The sequence below is a fragment of the Lissotriton helveticus genome, chromosome 8 (assembly GCF_964261635.1).
Source record: "Lissotriton helveticus chromosome 8, aLisHel1.1, whole genome shotgun sequence".
NCBI classification, from domain to species: Eukaryota; Metazoa; Chordata; class Amphibia; order Caudata; family Salamandridae; genus Lissotriton; species Lissotriton helveticus.
Genome location: NC_136069.1, coordinates 1,102,686,587 through 1,102,702,208, shown reverse-complemented (window position 1 = coordinate 1,102,702,208; position 15,622 = coordinate 1,102,686,587). Strand labels below are relative to the sequence as shown.

At 45.5% G+C, this 15,622-nt stretch overlaps 1 protein-coding gene across 1 annotated transcript in view; it reads right to left on the bottom strand.

Moving 5' to 3' along the window:
• The window catches only part of MXRA5 (matrix remodeling associated 5), a 302,010-nt gene that overhangs the window by 81,508 nt on the left and 204,880 nt on the right, over positions 1 to 15,622 (bottom strand). Inside the window, exon 3 of the mRNA XM_078657987.1 lies at positions 7,195 to 7,324. Coding sequence (XP_078514113.1) covers positions 7,195 to 7,324 — 130 coding nt within the window. The remainder of the gene's footprint in view (positions 1 to 7,194; positions 7,325 to 15,622) is intronic.

Here is a 15,622-nt window from a genome sequence, read left to right as displayed (position 1 = left end):
AGGACAACGTATGCATAAAGAGCGATCTGGTCCGACATTCTCCCTGGCCACTTAAATCCCTTAACCTGTGCTTCTATCCGGACTCATGATGCCAGTGGTTCCAGTGCCAGCGCAAATAAGTAGGGAGACAGAGGACAGCCCTAACGTGTGCCATGCCCTATGGAGAAGGGCTTCAAGACTACCCCAACCACTCTAACAGAAGCTGTGAGATCTGTATATAGCAGCCGAATATAGGATAGAAGACGCGGTCCAATATTAAGACACTGTAGGAGAACAAACATGTACGTCCACCCCAAGGAATCAAATGCCCTGTATGTGTCAATGCCGCTGGACCGTCCAGATGATCAATCGCTGCTACTGCTTTATGGGCCTGGCGGATATTATGTCGGGTGGCCCAGTTGGGCATAAAGCCCGCCTGGTCTGGATGAACGAGGTCGGCTATAAAAGGGGAGGATACGATTCGCAAGGGCTTTGGCCAGAAGTTTGGCCTCCAGATTCAGCAGTGATATGGAACGATATGAGGAGTGTTGATCCGAGCGGGTGACAGGGCTTAAGAAATACCACAATTTCGGCATGTCGCTAAACAGGCAGGGGCCTCCCATCCTCAAGGGCCGTATTCACCGCCTCTAAATAGTTGGTAATAAACTGGGACTGAAAGAGCTCGTAAAACTTGCACGGGAAGCCATCGGGACCCGGAGCTTTGCCTGTATGAAGGGCTGCAAGGGCTGCACTCAGCTCCTCAGTCGTAAAGGGTGCATCCAATTCCGCCTGTGTCGTATCTGAGAGGGCTTTGGGAGGTAAGTCATCTATTAAACGGTTAATCACGGAGGCAGGAAACACGTCATTAGGGGTATATAGATAGATTGAGTATGTTGCAAAGCTGGACGTGATCTGGGCTGGGTCTGTCAGCGTTTGGCTATCCTCACCCAGAATGCCAGGTGTGGTTAGTGGGTGAGATGCCCGTTGGCATAGGCGATGCAAGAAAGAACATGACCTATCCCCATTGAGATATTCGAGTGCAGGTAGCCAGCCAAGCCTGCCTGGCTTTATCTTGCAGAATATTGGCATGTGCTTGTTGTGCGAAAAGGGTCTTGCAGCGAATTTGCCCGACCTCTCGACTCCGTTTTTCTAAATTTAATATTTGAGCCTCTGCCTGGAACAATGTTTTCCGACGCTTCTTTCATTGGGCCATGCAAAATGATATGTCGGCACCCCTAAGGGTTGGCTTCATAGCCTCCCAGATGGTAAACGCCTAGCTCACCATGCCCAAGTATTCAGTTAAACAAGCAGTAAGGGCCTGATGCATATAGACTTTATATTGTAGATCATGAAGGTGCCACGTTGAAAGGCACCATCGAAAGGGAGGGCGGGCTATGGCCAGTCGCAATGTCAGCACTATGGGAGAGGGATCCGACAGGCCCCTAGGTAAAATATCGACCGACGCAATGTGATAATAGTAAGTGGTCGGTATAAATATATAGTCTAAACATGAGAATGAATCATGCACTGCAGAGTAGTATATGTACCTTTGTACTGTCGGGTGTAAATGTCACCACGTGTCCATCCAGCCCATGTCCCAAACCAATGACTGTAGTCGTGTTACGCTGAGTAGTCCCGACCCTCCACTTGACCTCCATCTATCTTGAGTCAATGTCAAGACATCATTCCAATCACCGCCCAGAATGGAGAGGCCCTTGGGTATCTCTGACATTATTCTAGTCAGGCATTCCACAAATGAATCAGATAAGGGGGGGTGCATATATGCTGCCAAAGGTAATGAGTTCCCCATATAGCATGCCAGTCACAACCATATATCTGCCCAGGGGGTCAATCCATGTTTTAGTATGTTTAAAGGGGACTCTCTGATGAATAAGGACTGCCACCCCATGGGAACCCCTGGTAAAGCCAGCATGGAAGATATGCACATAGCCAAACCAAGAAAGACATGGTGCTTTGGAACCCAGAAGGTGGGTTTCCTCCAGTAGCAGGACATCGGCTTAAGCACATTTGGCCTGTCGCAGGACTGCCCCTCTCTTGATCTTGTCCATCACACCGTATATTCCAGGTAACTATTTTGAGTCTACTAGCGGGGTCTGACATATGTCATATTGTGAAGAATAAATGTGTAGCATGACTTGTTGCATGGCAGGAAGATCATAAGCACTAAGAAAACATGGCACAACACAAACAACGTAAGTAATCATTCCCCGAGCCCCCCCCTCCCATTCATACAATACCTCAGAACAGTTTAAGTATCTGTTGCGGTTTGGGCCCTACTCCTGCTCCAACATGGGGGAAAGGCATAACCCCAAACTTAAGGATCCCAGTAAACTATCCTCATACATTGATAAAGTTCTCAGATACTGAGAGAAGGGTTATGGGGGGAAAGATCCCACAGGGGCCCTGAGAATATTGTCATCAGCCAAACAAACATTGTATTCACGACCTTCAGTCTCCATTGTGTGACAGTGATAGTTCATATTCGTCTTCATCCACTCGGGAGGTGGAAGTCCCCTGTGAATTTGAGCGGCGCCTTGAGCGTGATCTACTGTTTGATTCTCTTTAGGTTTGACAGTCTTCCATGTGGCCTCCCCAGAGGAGGACTCTGAGTCGATAGGTGGTGGGGTGTGACTTGAGCTTCTGTCTCTCGTCCACCCAGATGAAGACCTCTTCGGGGGTATCGAAGAACAGTGTACGTGACTTATAGATAACCTGCAAACGTGCCAGGAAAAGCAGGGCATACTGTATCTTCAAATCTCTGAGCCAGGCCGTCGCTGCCATGAATGACTGTCAGCATTGTTGCACCAGTCTCGTATAATCCGGGAAAATTTTAATGGGATGAGAGTCATAGTAATGTTTGCCTGCCAGTCTGTTCTGCGCGAGGATGGAATCCCAATCAGGAAAGTTCAGGAGTCTGGCGATAATGGGCCATGGTCTGGCCCTGGAGGGAGGCTTCTGCATCAAGGCGCGGTGGGCACGTTCAAGAATAAAGCATTGAGACAAGGCAAACTGAGGGATCCATCCCGCAATCCACGCAGTAAGGAACTGTTCCATGTTGTTGCCTTCGCAGCCCTACGGGTAGCCCACGAACTGAAGATTGTTCCTCTGAGCTCTGCCCTTGGCATCCTCCGCCCTGATCGCAAGCCCCTTCATAATGGACTCCGAAGAGGATACTTACTTTTGGAGGGCTGTAACTGTATCCTCTGTAGTAGATATATGGGTCTCAGCTTCGATATCCTGTCGACTGCCTTGCGAAGATCTTGGAGGATCAGCATAACATTCGACCCCACTGCACCGATCCTGGCCTCTAGAGCATCACAGGATTAAGTTATCGCTGCCATCAGCGCAGAGTTGTCTGAGCTGGTGGAGGCCGGAACTGCAGGCTCTGCCTCCTGTGCCCTGGCAGAGTGATCCAGTGTGCTCTGTTTGGTGCCCTGTAGTTTATCTCGGGTCATTGTCAGCGGTATTTGTTGGTTCCAATTGTTGTAGTATAGGTCTACAGGGTTCGGCACGCAGGGCGAGCTTGTCGTGGTCCCCAATTAGAATAGCGCTGTCTCCTAGGAGCGAGGGAACCCCTGCAGCCGCCCATCTGGGGCGACGTCTATCTTCAGGGTAGGCAGGAGGCAGGTGGAAAGGAGGCCATCAGGTACAGGCTGCACTGGGCCTAGTCCAGCAGCTTCCGTGTGTAGTCACCATCCACCCCCCTAATGGGTGCCTCCGCCCAGCCCCCTTCAGCAGCGTTACGCAGCATCCATGTGCCTGCGGTCTCGGAAGGTAGTTATAGGGGATGGATTAGTCACAGGTACACCAGGGAGGCCAGGGCACAGGTAAGTGATGATACCTAAGGGTCTCTACCACCAGGATGTAGGGCACTGGCGAAGAGCAATGCGGGTCACATCTACCCACTTCTCAGAGCCCCAGAGCAGCAACGGGTCAAGTCTGCATACCGCGCAGAGGAGATGCTGATCACAGCAGATCACAAGATGGCCACCACCTCCAGCAGGGCTGCAGAGTCAGCACCAAGCAGTTCACCCGGGGTCACAACCTAGGCCACGGCCGGAACACCAGAAAGGATCAGGCGCCGCAGTCCAGGTGGATGGACAGCAAGTTAGGGTCCAGGCTGGGGCACAGCACAACGAAGAGTCCCCTGGGTTCCGGATCTTAGTTCATGTCTCAGGAAGCTGCTACCTCCCAAGGAAAAAGAGGCAGATTCAGGGCTGCAGCGGCAACAGGAAAGCCCCAACAGGACAAAATTGGGGAATCCAGCGTTACCGACAAGCAAGTCCCCTGAGCGCAGCGTCACCCCATCCTGGCTACACCCCTGCGGTGCTGCACAAGACCGCAGCTCACAATGATGAAGGCCTCCAGCAGTCCCGGTCCCAAGCCCGGAGCAACTTCACAGCCTGTCTCCAGGGGGCTGCCGGCAAACAGATGACGAGCCTCGGCCTGCTTTCAATGTTTCCACTTCTCAGCCGCCGCCTCAATCAGGATGGTCCCGGACGCCGCCTGACTCAGCTGTCAAGCAGATTAGGATGATCCAAAATGCCATGTAGGCCCGGGCTTCTTCAGTCGGCCGGCATAGCTGCGGCATCCCAGTCTCGATCCGAGTCCGGCAGCTCCCCGGAGTGATGCGAGCACAGAGGACGGTATGACCGGGATAGTGTGGGTAAAATGCAGGCTGATGAATAAGGATAAGTGCAGAATTGCAAGTGGGCCTCCGAAACTCACTTAACCCCTTCCGCGCTCATGACGAGCTCAGCTCGTCATGAGCGACGACGCTCGTACGGTCATGACGAGCTGAGCTTGTCATGTAACGCGTTTTTTTTTAAAACGCAGCGCGCAGCGGGAAAACCACTAGCGCGCATGTGGTTAAAGCGTGTCTGCCATTGTGGACCGCTTGGTCACCTCCACCTATGGTGTTGCGTTTTACGTTCTGAGTTTCTGCTTCTCCTGACCAAGCACTCTTTAACTATACTGCCTATTAGTCTGGATGACATGTGAGTTCTCACCTCTGTCTCATGTTACATTTCCTTTACTCTGATTTACACACCTATGATTAATTGTCTCCGTGCAATGTGTGTGTGTGATGTAAAGTGCTCTGACACCCTACACTGGTATGAGTTGGATTATAAGACTAATTACATGCATTTGAGACAGAGTGGTTATGGAGATTGGGGAGCACTGTTAAAGGGTGGTAGTGAGGTCACTGGGGGCATCAAACAAACATTTGAATTGTGTAATGACATTCCTGCACTTGCCCCTTCTGTTCCTCCCATTTAGACTCTCTGAATTGTTAAAGCTGCTGCCATCATTAAGATACTGCGAAAACATAACAACAAGTCCCCAAGCCAGTAACAATGCACAAGGAAGAGGTAACAAGAACCAGATCAATTACTGACAAGACAAGTGATCACAATGTCAATGGTGAAAAACAGTTTCAGTGCAAGAATTATCAAAATTGCCCTTGTGGTCTAAATAATACACCTAACTTGAACAGCAGCAAAAGATTGGTCAACCTTCTTGATGACTATGTAATCTACAGTCACCGTATTATGTAGTCTGACAATTTTGGCCTTTGCCACAATCATGCTGTCTATGCGACAATCTGGATTGTTTATTAATGCTGTCCCTAAAATGTATATTGAAGAGAGGGTGTATTAAAGACACGGTGCTTTATCGACGAATTCTGCTGACACTGCTCTCCCCAAAGCATTCTTCTTCGAAACCAGCTTTATTAAAAGTGTTTATGCAAACCTGAATACCAAAATACTCTGGAGCTTGGTGTGCTTATCAATATAATTATTAAAACTATTTGCTATCTCAAACTGTGAAACATTCTAATGTGGCCTTATAGCGCACCGTAGCGGGCTATACCGGCCATTAAAGGCCCACTCCAGCGTTAAAGTCCTGTGGCGAGGGCCTTTAACAAGGGAGCGGGACTTTAATGGCCGGTGCAGCCCAACTACGAAGGGCTATAAGGCTAATAGAACATTCTGCCACTAGAGGGTAGAATGTTCTAATAAATAAAACAAAGGCTTCAGGAGCCCGAGGGGATTGAAGTCCCCTCGGGCTCCGAGAGGCCTTTATTCAATTGTGGAATGTTGCTCTGTGGGGCTTTACTGGCCCGTAGAAGCACAGAGCACTCCATTGTATTCAATGGAGTGCTCCACATTCCAATTTTCTAATAACGCATACATTGAAAAATGTGCCCCGAGAACTTAGATATGCATGACTGATACAAATGTGAAATTTAGAAAGATCAATTCCTAGGAGAAAGAAAATGCAAGAACTCATCAAAGATAAAAAAAAAACCTTGGTTGAAATTCAGAAGCATTTTTCCTCACATAGCTTTCTTTTATTTATTTATGTATTTATGCATTTTATTTTGAGTGTGCAAAGACAGAAGTTTGCATGAGTAACCTCAAAGGCTTACTTTATAGACTCAAATCTGGTGTAACTTTAAATTTGTAAACATGGAAAATGCTCACGTTGGGTGGAACTTCTGCTTTCATAAGTTTAGAAGGGAAAGAGGTGTTTCACAAGGTTGGCATGGGTCATTGGAATCTGCAGTGAACACGTGCAAATACATTGGTTTGTGGGTACTCAAAATCACAAGCAAAATCCTCTTCTCAAACGTAGGGTCGGGATGGGGAGGATGAATGGAGAATTAGGCAATGTGTGGTCAATATTTGAAAATGCTGAAGCGAACGATTGTTCCTCAGCTTTACCAGAAGGTGATTGTGAAATTACTGGCTGAAGATAAATTTTCCTTGATACTTTACGGACAAAGGATAAAGAAGGGAGTTTGGGTAAAGATATCCAACCCTACACCAATCCTGAAATAGCCTGCCTCACAGACATTTCCCAACTGAACGAGCTATATAAAACAAATTCACTTGTCGTTTTAGAGCACCATTTAATTCCTCTCGTTTCTAATTTTAGTTGCCACTTGTTTAGTGGATATATAACCAGATTTGGAGCAGTGGATTAAAGGGAAGTGTTTCTGAGTGTTGTCACTGAAGGGCTCTTGCAATAATAATCAAAGTGGCAAAATATAGACCAGTTTATTAATGTTAAAATACATTGACTTCTTTCACATTAGAATCACACAGTGACAGTTTCTCTTTCTGCATTATACAATATATAAATAGAACGTTTAGTGAGCATCACTGCTTAGCCCTTAGGGTATATTACCTGCAAAGACGATAGATCCCTGAACACCCCATTCGGTATAGCGTGGATTTCATTCCCATGAATCATTAGCAACTCCAATTTTGAAAGTCCAGCAAAAGAGTTTTCAGATAAAGAATTGATACTATTGAACCTGGGAAGGAAAAGCAACAACAAATTAATAAGGTACAACTTAAATAGATCTCAAACATAGGAAAAGTAAGGTAAAAGGGTATACGTCCTATTAAAAAAATAATTCTTGGAAACTAAATCATAATTTCTGTATGTTGTAGCTCTCAAATCACATGTGCAAAATACCCTGTGGGTATGTGTTTTACAAATAACAATTCAAGATTTGCCCCAAGCACCATGGGAGATGCCGGGAGAGGCAGAGAATATTCCTTACTCACAAATGGATTCATTTATTCTCAAAGGTGTTCACCCGGTAGATATTTCTGTTCACTACTGCAGTCTTCCACCGAATGGTGTTGTGAAGAATGTGCAAGATGGTCAGGGATTATAAATGCACCCTTTGGGCACTCCAGGTCTCTGTCCTTCAACATTCATAAAAGTCTTGGGCAGAGGAGTACCCTACCACAGGCATTTTAATACTCAGGGATTTTTAAGACTGCTACAGGTTTCTACATGTAAATGCACTCCAGTGCTCATACTGTGGAGAGCCTGGAGCGCGTGACAGCTGGCCCCGATCCACTCACCAAATGTCAACTGAAAGTGATGCATATTAGAGCATCAATGCACAAATATGACCGTTTTACACTGAGGTCCATATTTATCAATATTTTACACAATGCATGAAGCCACCTTTCTGTGCTGCATGAAAGGGAGAGAGCAGAAATGCACCATATTTAGCATTCTCTGCCTGCACTGGTGCACAAACTGCTGCCCAGCACCAACACAGGCAACTTTTCACCATGGTGCAAAGGTGCATGCATTGTAGACAGAAATGTTTTTGTGCAGTAAGTGGCACCTTTCTGCAGAAAAACAATCCTTAGAGGTGTTTTACTTTTTCTAAATGTGCTGCAGAATGCAGAGGAAACAATGAGGAGAAATAAAGATATTCCTTCTCATTGCACCTATGGTGGGGAGGTGTACTATTCTGATACACTCCCAGGACTACCAGTGATGCTAAATCTGAGAAAGAGTCAGACTGCATGGGTGAATGCATGGAAACCTCCATGCTCCACCCATGGAACACCTCCCTGCCGCATAGTAATGCAAGGCAGCGATTTTCTGCCTTTGTGTGGCTTGCTAAATCTCATTTAGGTTTCGTGTCACCTTTGCATACCCTTGTTTGGGGCAAGGGCAATGCAAACCCTTCATAAATATGGGCCTGAGTACTTCAGGGGCGCATCATGCATGTGCACTTGCTATCTGCACCCTAAGGCACTTTGATATTACAGAAGGGGCTGAAGACTTGAGCAGCCCCTTCTGTAATACAGACCACACCAGAGCTGCATGTTCAATGGCACCATCTCATAGGGATATTCCATCATTTGCAAGGGGGCATGGCCCGATTCAAATGAGCAAATATTTTGCATCTGCACCCATGCTAGATTACATACACAGGCCCAAAAGCAAAGGCGCTGTCAGGGGATGCACTTACTGTGTACTACACAGAGGTGGCACATAGTCAGTGTGCCACCCAATGGTGTCAGTTCTAAGTGGTAGGAGTCATATTGCCCCACATAGATTTTCCTGTAGGCAGGTGCAGTCACTTACTGCACCCACCTCTTGGGGGATCGGTGTTCCCCTTTGAAAAGCAGGCTATATTGTTGTATATAAAGCATAAGAGATTGGCTGCTTCGAATTGTCAGTCTGTCTTTCACTGCCTGTCAGTCTGCCCTTCAGCATTTGCCCCTCAGATGCTTTCCCCGATGGCTGTGCGTCCGATGCGTCTAAATATGGTTCTGCTGGTATGGCTGTCTCTTGGCGTACCCCTGGGGTATTAGGGCACGCTGCGCTGCTCGCTGTGGCCAGTCCCCAGCACGCGATAAGCTTTCAGTAGGCCATGGAGAGCTGGCCCGGCCTGAAGGAGCCGCGGCTCAGAGGCAGAGGGTGGGGTTACAGGGCTTGGCAGGGCTGAGGCTTCTATCATGCCTCCAGGTCCAGTACACTCACTTCATTAAATGTCCCCTGTTTGAGGGGCATCGGCTGCAATAATGGGATCGGAGCCATTCAAAGTGCTTCCCCACTGAGGATCATCGAAGTGCGGGTCCTCCACCGTCTCTAGTACGCCACAGCCTCCACTCGGAGACTCCCTCAGAGCAGAGCTCTGCTACTAGGTGGCCATCTCTGTTCATGGCCAGACGTATTGTATTTAGGTTGCGTCACTTTTGTGGCGCAGCCCTGACGCAAAATAGTTTTTTGCAAAACTAGGCCACACCAAGTAAATAATGTAGTAACACAATGCAGTACATTGCTCTCCCTTGCGTTACTTAGAGTCGGACATATGTTACGTGAGTGGATCATGGGCATTTCCAAGCACCCACCCATGTATTTTGATGCAAACCCAGATTTACAAATACTTGTATACTAGGATTTACTCCAAAATGGTGCGCCAACCTGACTGAGGTTAAATAAGGAGAAATATCTTTATTTCTCCTTGTTACTTCCTCTTTCCATGTGTGCTGCCTTTTGGAGCACACATGGAAAGAGGAATAAGCCACTAAGGATTGTTTTTGTGCAGGAAGCTATCCCTTGCTGCAAAAAACACAATCCTGCCATAAGTCAACCACCCTTGCATTATGATGCATGGGTGCCTACCTTGCCCTAGGCAGCACACATTGCACTAGCACAATGAGAGAGTAACAATGCTCCACATCTTTGTAAATATGGACCATTTCTGCTCTCTCACTTTCACACAACACAGTGCATCATGTTCTCTTACTGTGCTTTGTTGTGTGAAATAACAGTAAATGTGCTCCAAATATTGAATATTGACAATTGCTTCCCAAAGAGTAATTACAGCCCATAATCAATTCACAGGTGGGCTAGGACTAATTCACTTTGTGCTAAATTGGTCACATTTTTTTCTCTGTGAGACCTCCATTCCAAGGTTTATTTTGAGGGGTAGCTGGAGGTTGAACCCACCAGCACTCATTTTTGGAGGATCAGCACTTACTTTTACTCTTCTGACCTGGACCCATATGAAGAGAGATACTCACAAAAAGGAGAAATTAAGAGGAAGGGAAAGACAGTAAAACAGTTAGAAAGCAGGTATGAAGAAGAAAATACAAGAATAAAATATGGGGGCACAGGATGGAAGGTGGTGGAAGAAAGGGCCATTAGTCTTGCTATTTTGCATTCCAGACATTCACCAGCACCAGCTGCAGGCAGCTGAGAAAAACTTTGGGTCCTGGCATTTATTATTTTAGAAATTAAGCATGGCCTCTTTTTTCTTGCATCAGAAAATCCAGGGCCAGATTTACTAAGAATTTGTATTGTCCTTGCATCACTTAAGTCAACACAAGGCAAGATAGTGCTTCAGTGACTTTGTAAAGCCACAAACATCAATATTTGCATGGCCTTGCATCACCTGTCACAAGTACTAAAGTCAGTAAAACTGGGTTTGCAGCAAAATGGTTCATCTATCCGACCTTGGCATAAGGAGAAATATTTGTATTTCTGATTGTTACCTCCTCTTTGGATGTGTGATGGATTCTGCAGCACACATACAAAGAAGAATAAGCCTGCAAGCAAGCAAGTCCTTTTACGATCACTTAGTGGGATGATACGCCTTCCTGCACCAAAGCAGTCCTGCCAACAACCCAGACTTCCTTGCACAATCGTGCAAGGGTGCCTGTGTTGGTGCCAGGCAGCCACTAGTGCGACCGTGTAGGGAGCACCCTGAACATCGCCATATCTTTGTAAATATTGCACAATTCAGTTTTGCCACATTCACAACATGCCTTGAAAAAACCAAGCATTCTATTTTGGAAACCTTCAGGGGGAGCAGGCAATGGCGGCCTGGGCTCCGCCTACTACCCTCTAAGCTGCCAACACAATACACAAAGGAACGCTTTCCCCTTTGCAATTAAGTTACCACGTGTTAGACCTGGCATCATTGGCATGAGTCTCTCCTCCATTTTTTTTGTCTGTTTGCCTCCTCTGTTTACGATGTTTTGCTGGAATATTGCTTTGGGCACTGTGCCACTGCTGATCAGTGCCACAGTGCAAGTGCTCCCTATTTTAAATTGCTACATTAATTGGATTCCTTGTTTGGCTTATTTGGGTTACTGTCAATCCCTAGTATAGTACACCAGGAGTGCCAGGGCTTGTAAATACAAATGCTGCTGGTGGGCTTGCAGCACTGGTTGTGCCACCCATGGAAGCGGCCTAGAAAATTATGTCTAAGGTCTGCCATTGCAGAACCTGCGTGCAGTCTGGTACTGCCATGCTGACTGCGCAAGTACACCTACTTGCCAGTCCCTAAAACCTTCCCTTAACTTTATGTTAGTCACCCCTATGGTAGGCCCAAGGGCAGGGTGCATTGTAAGCATAAGGTAGGATAAGCCTGATGTGTGTGGCATGTCCTAATAATGAATTACAGCCATTTTCGTTTTTCACTATTGTAAGGCTACCTGCTCTCCTTAGGTCAGACTGGGCTGCTGGGATTATTACACTATATAATCCTAACAGACTCAGAGAGCATGGTGGAAAGTCGAGTTTAGTATCCCAGAACTCAGAATTTAATAACACATCCTTTAGGATGGATGGTTTTTAGATTCTGAGTTTGAAACTAGCACTTTTAGAAAGTGACTAGTTTCTTGTCTAACTGTCTACCGGACTCTGCTGGTTTTGGTGTGTGTGACAGGAGCTGGGTAGCTCCAGACGTCTGAATGAGTCAGTGTGGGGTGAATGAGGCATTTGCATTTAGAGTGGGGGAAGAGTAGTTCCTGATAGCCTGCCCTGCCTGACACAATACTGGCTCCACCTCCTGCCGGGCGACTGATGGCCCTGCCCCTGCCAGTGACAATACTGGCTCCACCTCCTGCTGGGCGGCTGAAGACCCTGCACTGCACAGTGGATAGGCCAGGTGCCTCAACCTGGCAACACCCACAACAATCCCAGGATGGGGGGAATTCCCCTGCATGGACAAAGGGATCAAAGCAGAAAAGGGGTATAAGAGAAGGACCCCTGAACCAAAGAATTTAGATAACTTCTGACAAGGAAACCTATACCAAGGACAAGAAGCCTGCTGATCCAAGGACTTGCCTACCCCTTCTGCCAGAGTGCTGTTTGCTGGGGGGAATCCTGCAGTTGCTTCTTTATTTTTGCCGAGGAACTGAGTGTGTACTCTCAAGCTTTGCCAAGAAAATCTCCAAGGGCTGGAAGAGTGCCAGCCTCCTGTTGAAGTCACAGGGCTAAAGGACTTCATCATCTGCTAAAGTTGCCTGCTGCTGGAACTTGGGAGTCCAGCGCATCTGAAAGAAACCAGCAATCTCGACGTCGTCGGACGCCGCCGAATCCAGCTCGACATCGTGAGTAACGGCTCCAGTGTCCCGCACCTTCGACGCCGGCCGCCGGGCCCGATCGACGCCAGTAGCGACGCCGCTGCTGATCGCCTCGACGCCGCAGCCCTTCTCGACGCCGTGAGCGCTGCTCACTCTTGCAACAACGACATCGACGACGACGCCGTATCCTGCTTCGCCACCGTGAGCGCTGATCCAGCTTGACACTGGTCGACGCCGCTGCAGATCGCCCCGACTCCGAGGCCCGACGACTCAAAGCCGGTACATCTCGACGCCGTGGATCATCGTTTGCTTCATTTTCCAAGGTACTGTGTTTGGGGGGTCTGTTTCGACTCCGGGCTCGATGTAGCGCTCCCCGTGGTCGACGCCAAACCTTTGGAATAGCTTTGCCTCGACGTTGTGTGACTCCTGTGGGGGTTACATTGTTGCCAAGAACTGTGCTTTAAAGAAGAAGAGTTACTTTTGTTGCTAAAGAACTGTTTACTAAAAAGAGACTTTACCTGAACTATTATTTTTCCTTCCAAAGAGTATTTATTGAGATTGTGGTATATTTTTGTCCTTATTTGGTCTTGTGCTAAGCCTTATATAAACATCCTTATTTTTATAATACCTTCTGTCCATTTGTGGTGTATTCACTTTATTACTGTATGTGGTCATAAATGCTTAACACACTGCCTCTGAGGGTAAATGGTCTAAATATCAATTCCAAAATATCGAGTAACCTAAATATCGAGTCCAAAATATAGAATGGACAAAATATCGACTGGACAGAATATAGACATCCAAAATATCGTTTTGAAGATAAGTACTGTAATATCGAATTTAAAAATATAGACAGTTAAAATATCGAAGTACATAATATAGGTGATTAAAAATATCTACTTTTTAATAATATGGAATTTTTTAAAGTGTTTTATATGTTAGTTTATGTGTGAAAAGTGTATATTTATTAGTAATTTATTGTAAGTAATTAATTTTATGTTATTTAATTTTGGCGTAATTTAATTCTGTAGCGGGTTGTGGGTTTATAGGGGAATACGGTGGGAAGTCATTTAATTATAATTAATTAAACCTGTTAATTAATTAATTGGTATTTATTTTGAATAAATTGTCAATTAATTTTTAATTGGTAATTAATTATTTGTTAATTGATAATTAATGTTTATTAATTGATTAATTGATAATTATGTGAATAATATTATTTTATTTTTAGTAGCGGGTTGTGGGTTTATAGGGGAATAGGGTGGGAAGTAATTTAATATATTTAATTAAACATGTTAAATAATTAATTGGTATTTATTTAGAATAAATTGTTAATTAATTTTTAATTGGTAATTAATTAATTCTTAATTGGTAATTAACATTTATTAATTGATTAATTTATAATTATGTGATTTATATTAATTTATTTTCACTAGAGTGGGGATATTAAAATTTACCCCTATGCTATCCAACGCTTTCACTACTGTTGCACTCTCTGGAGTGGGAATAGTAATTTTTACCCCTACGCTATACAACGCTTTCCCTACTGTTGCACTCTCTGGAGTGGGAATAGTAATTTTTACCCCTACGCTATCCAACGCTTTCCCTACTGTTGCGCTCTCTGGAGTGGGAATAGTAATTTTTACCCCTACGCTATCCAACGCTTTCCCTACTGTTGCACTCACTGGAGTGGGAATAGTAATTTTTACCCCTACGCTATCCAACACTTTCACTATTGTTGCACTCACTGGAGTTGGAAAGTAATTTTTACCCCTATGCCATCCAACGCTTTCCCTACTGTTGCACTCTCTGGAGTGGGAATAGTAATTTTTACCCCTACGCTATCCAAGGCTTTCCCTAATGTTGCACTCACTGGAGTTGGAATAGTAATTTTTACCCCTACGCCATCCAACGCTTTCCCTACTGTTGCACTCTCTGGAGTTGCAATAGTAATTTTTACCCCTACGCTATCCAACGTTTTCCCTACTGTTGCACTCTCTGGAGTGGGAATAGTCATTTTTACCCCTACGCTATCCAATGCTTTCCCTACTGTTGCACTCGCTGGAGTGGGAAAAGTAATTTTTACCCCTACGCTATCCAACGCCTTCTCTACTGTTGCACTCTCTGGAGTTGGAATAGTAATTTTTACCCCTACGCTATCCAACGCTTTCCCTACTGTTGCACTCGCTGGAGTGGGAATAGTAATTTTTACCCCTACGCTATCCAACGCTTTCCCTACTGTTGCACTCGCTGGAGTGGGAATAGTAATTTTTACCCCTACGCTATCCAACGCTTTCCCTACTGTTGCACTCTCTGGAGTGGGAATAGTAATTTTTACCCCTACGCTATCCAACGCTTTCCCTACTGTTGCTCTCGCTGGAGTGGGAATAGTAATTTTTACCCCTACGCTATCCAACGCCTTCCCTACTGTTGCACTCTCTGGAGTTGGAATAGTAATTTTTACCCCTAGGCTATCCAACGCTTTCCCTACTGTTGTACTCGCTGGAGTGGGAATAGTAATTTTTACCCCTACGCTATCCAACGCTTTCCCTACTGTTGCACTCTCTGGAGTGGGAATAGTAATTTTTACCCCTACGCTATCCAACGCCTTCCCTACTGTTGCACTCTCTGGAGTGGGAATAGTAATTTTTACCCCTACGCTATCCAACGTTTTCCCTACTGTTGCACTCGCTGGAGTGGGAATAGTAATTTTTACCCCCACGCTATCCAACGCTTTCCCTACTGTTGCACTTCCAGGAGTGGGAATAGTAATGTTTACCCCTATGCTATCCTACGGTAATAATATTGTGTATTTTTTATTAATATTATGTTTATATATATATATATATATATATATATATATATATATATATATATATATGTTTTAACAGATATGATTGTATTTTTTTTTATAAGTTAAATTAATTATTTAATTATTTTAAGGTAATTTAAGTATTTTTAAGTATATGTTAGCTATT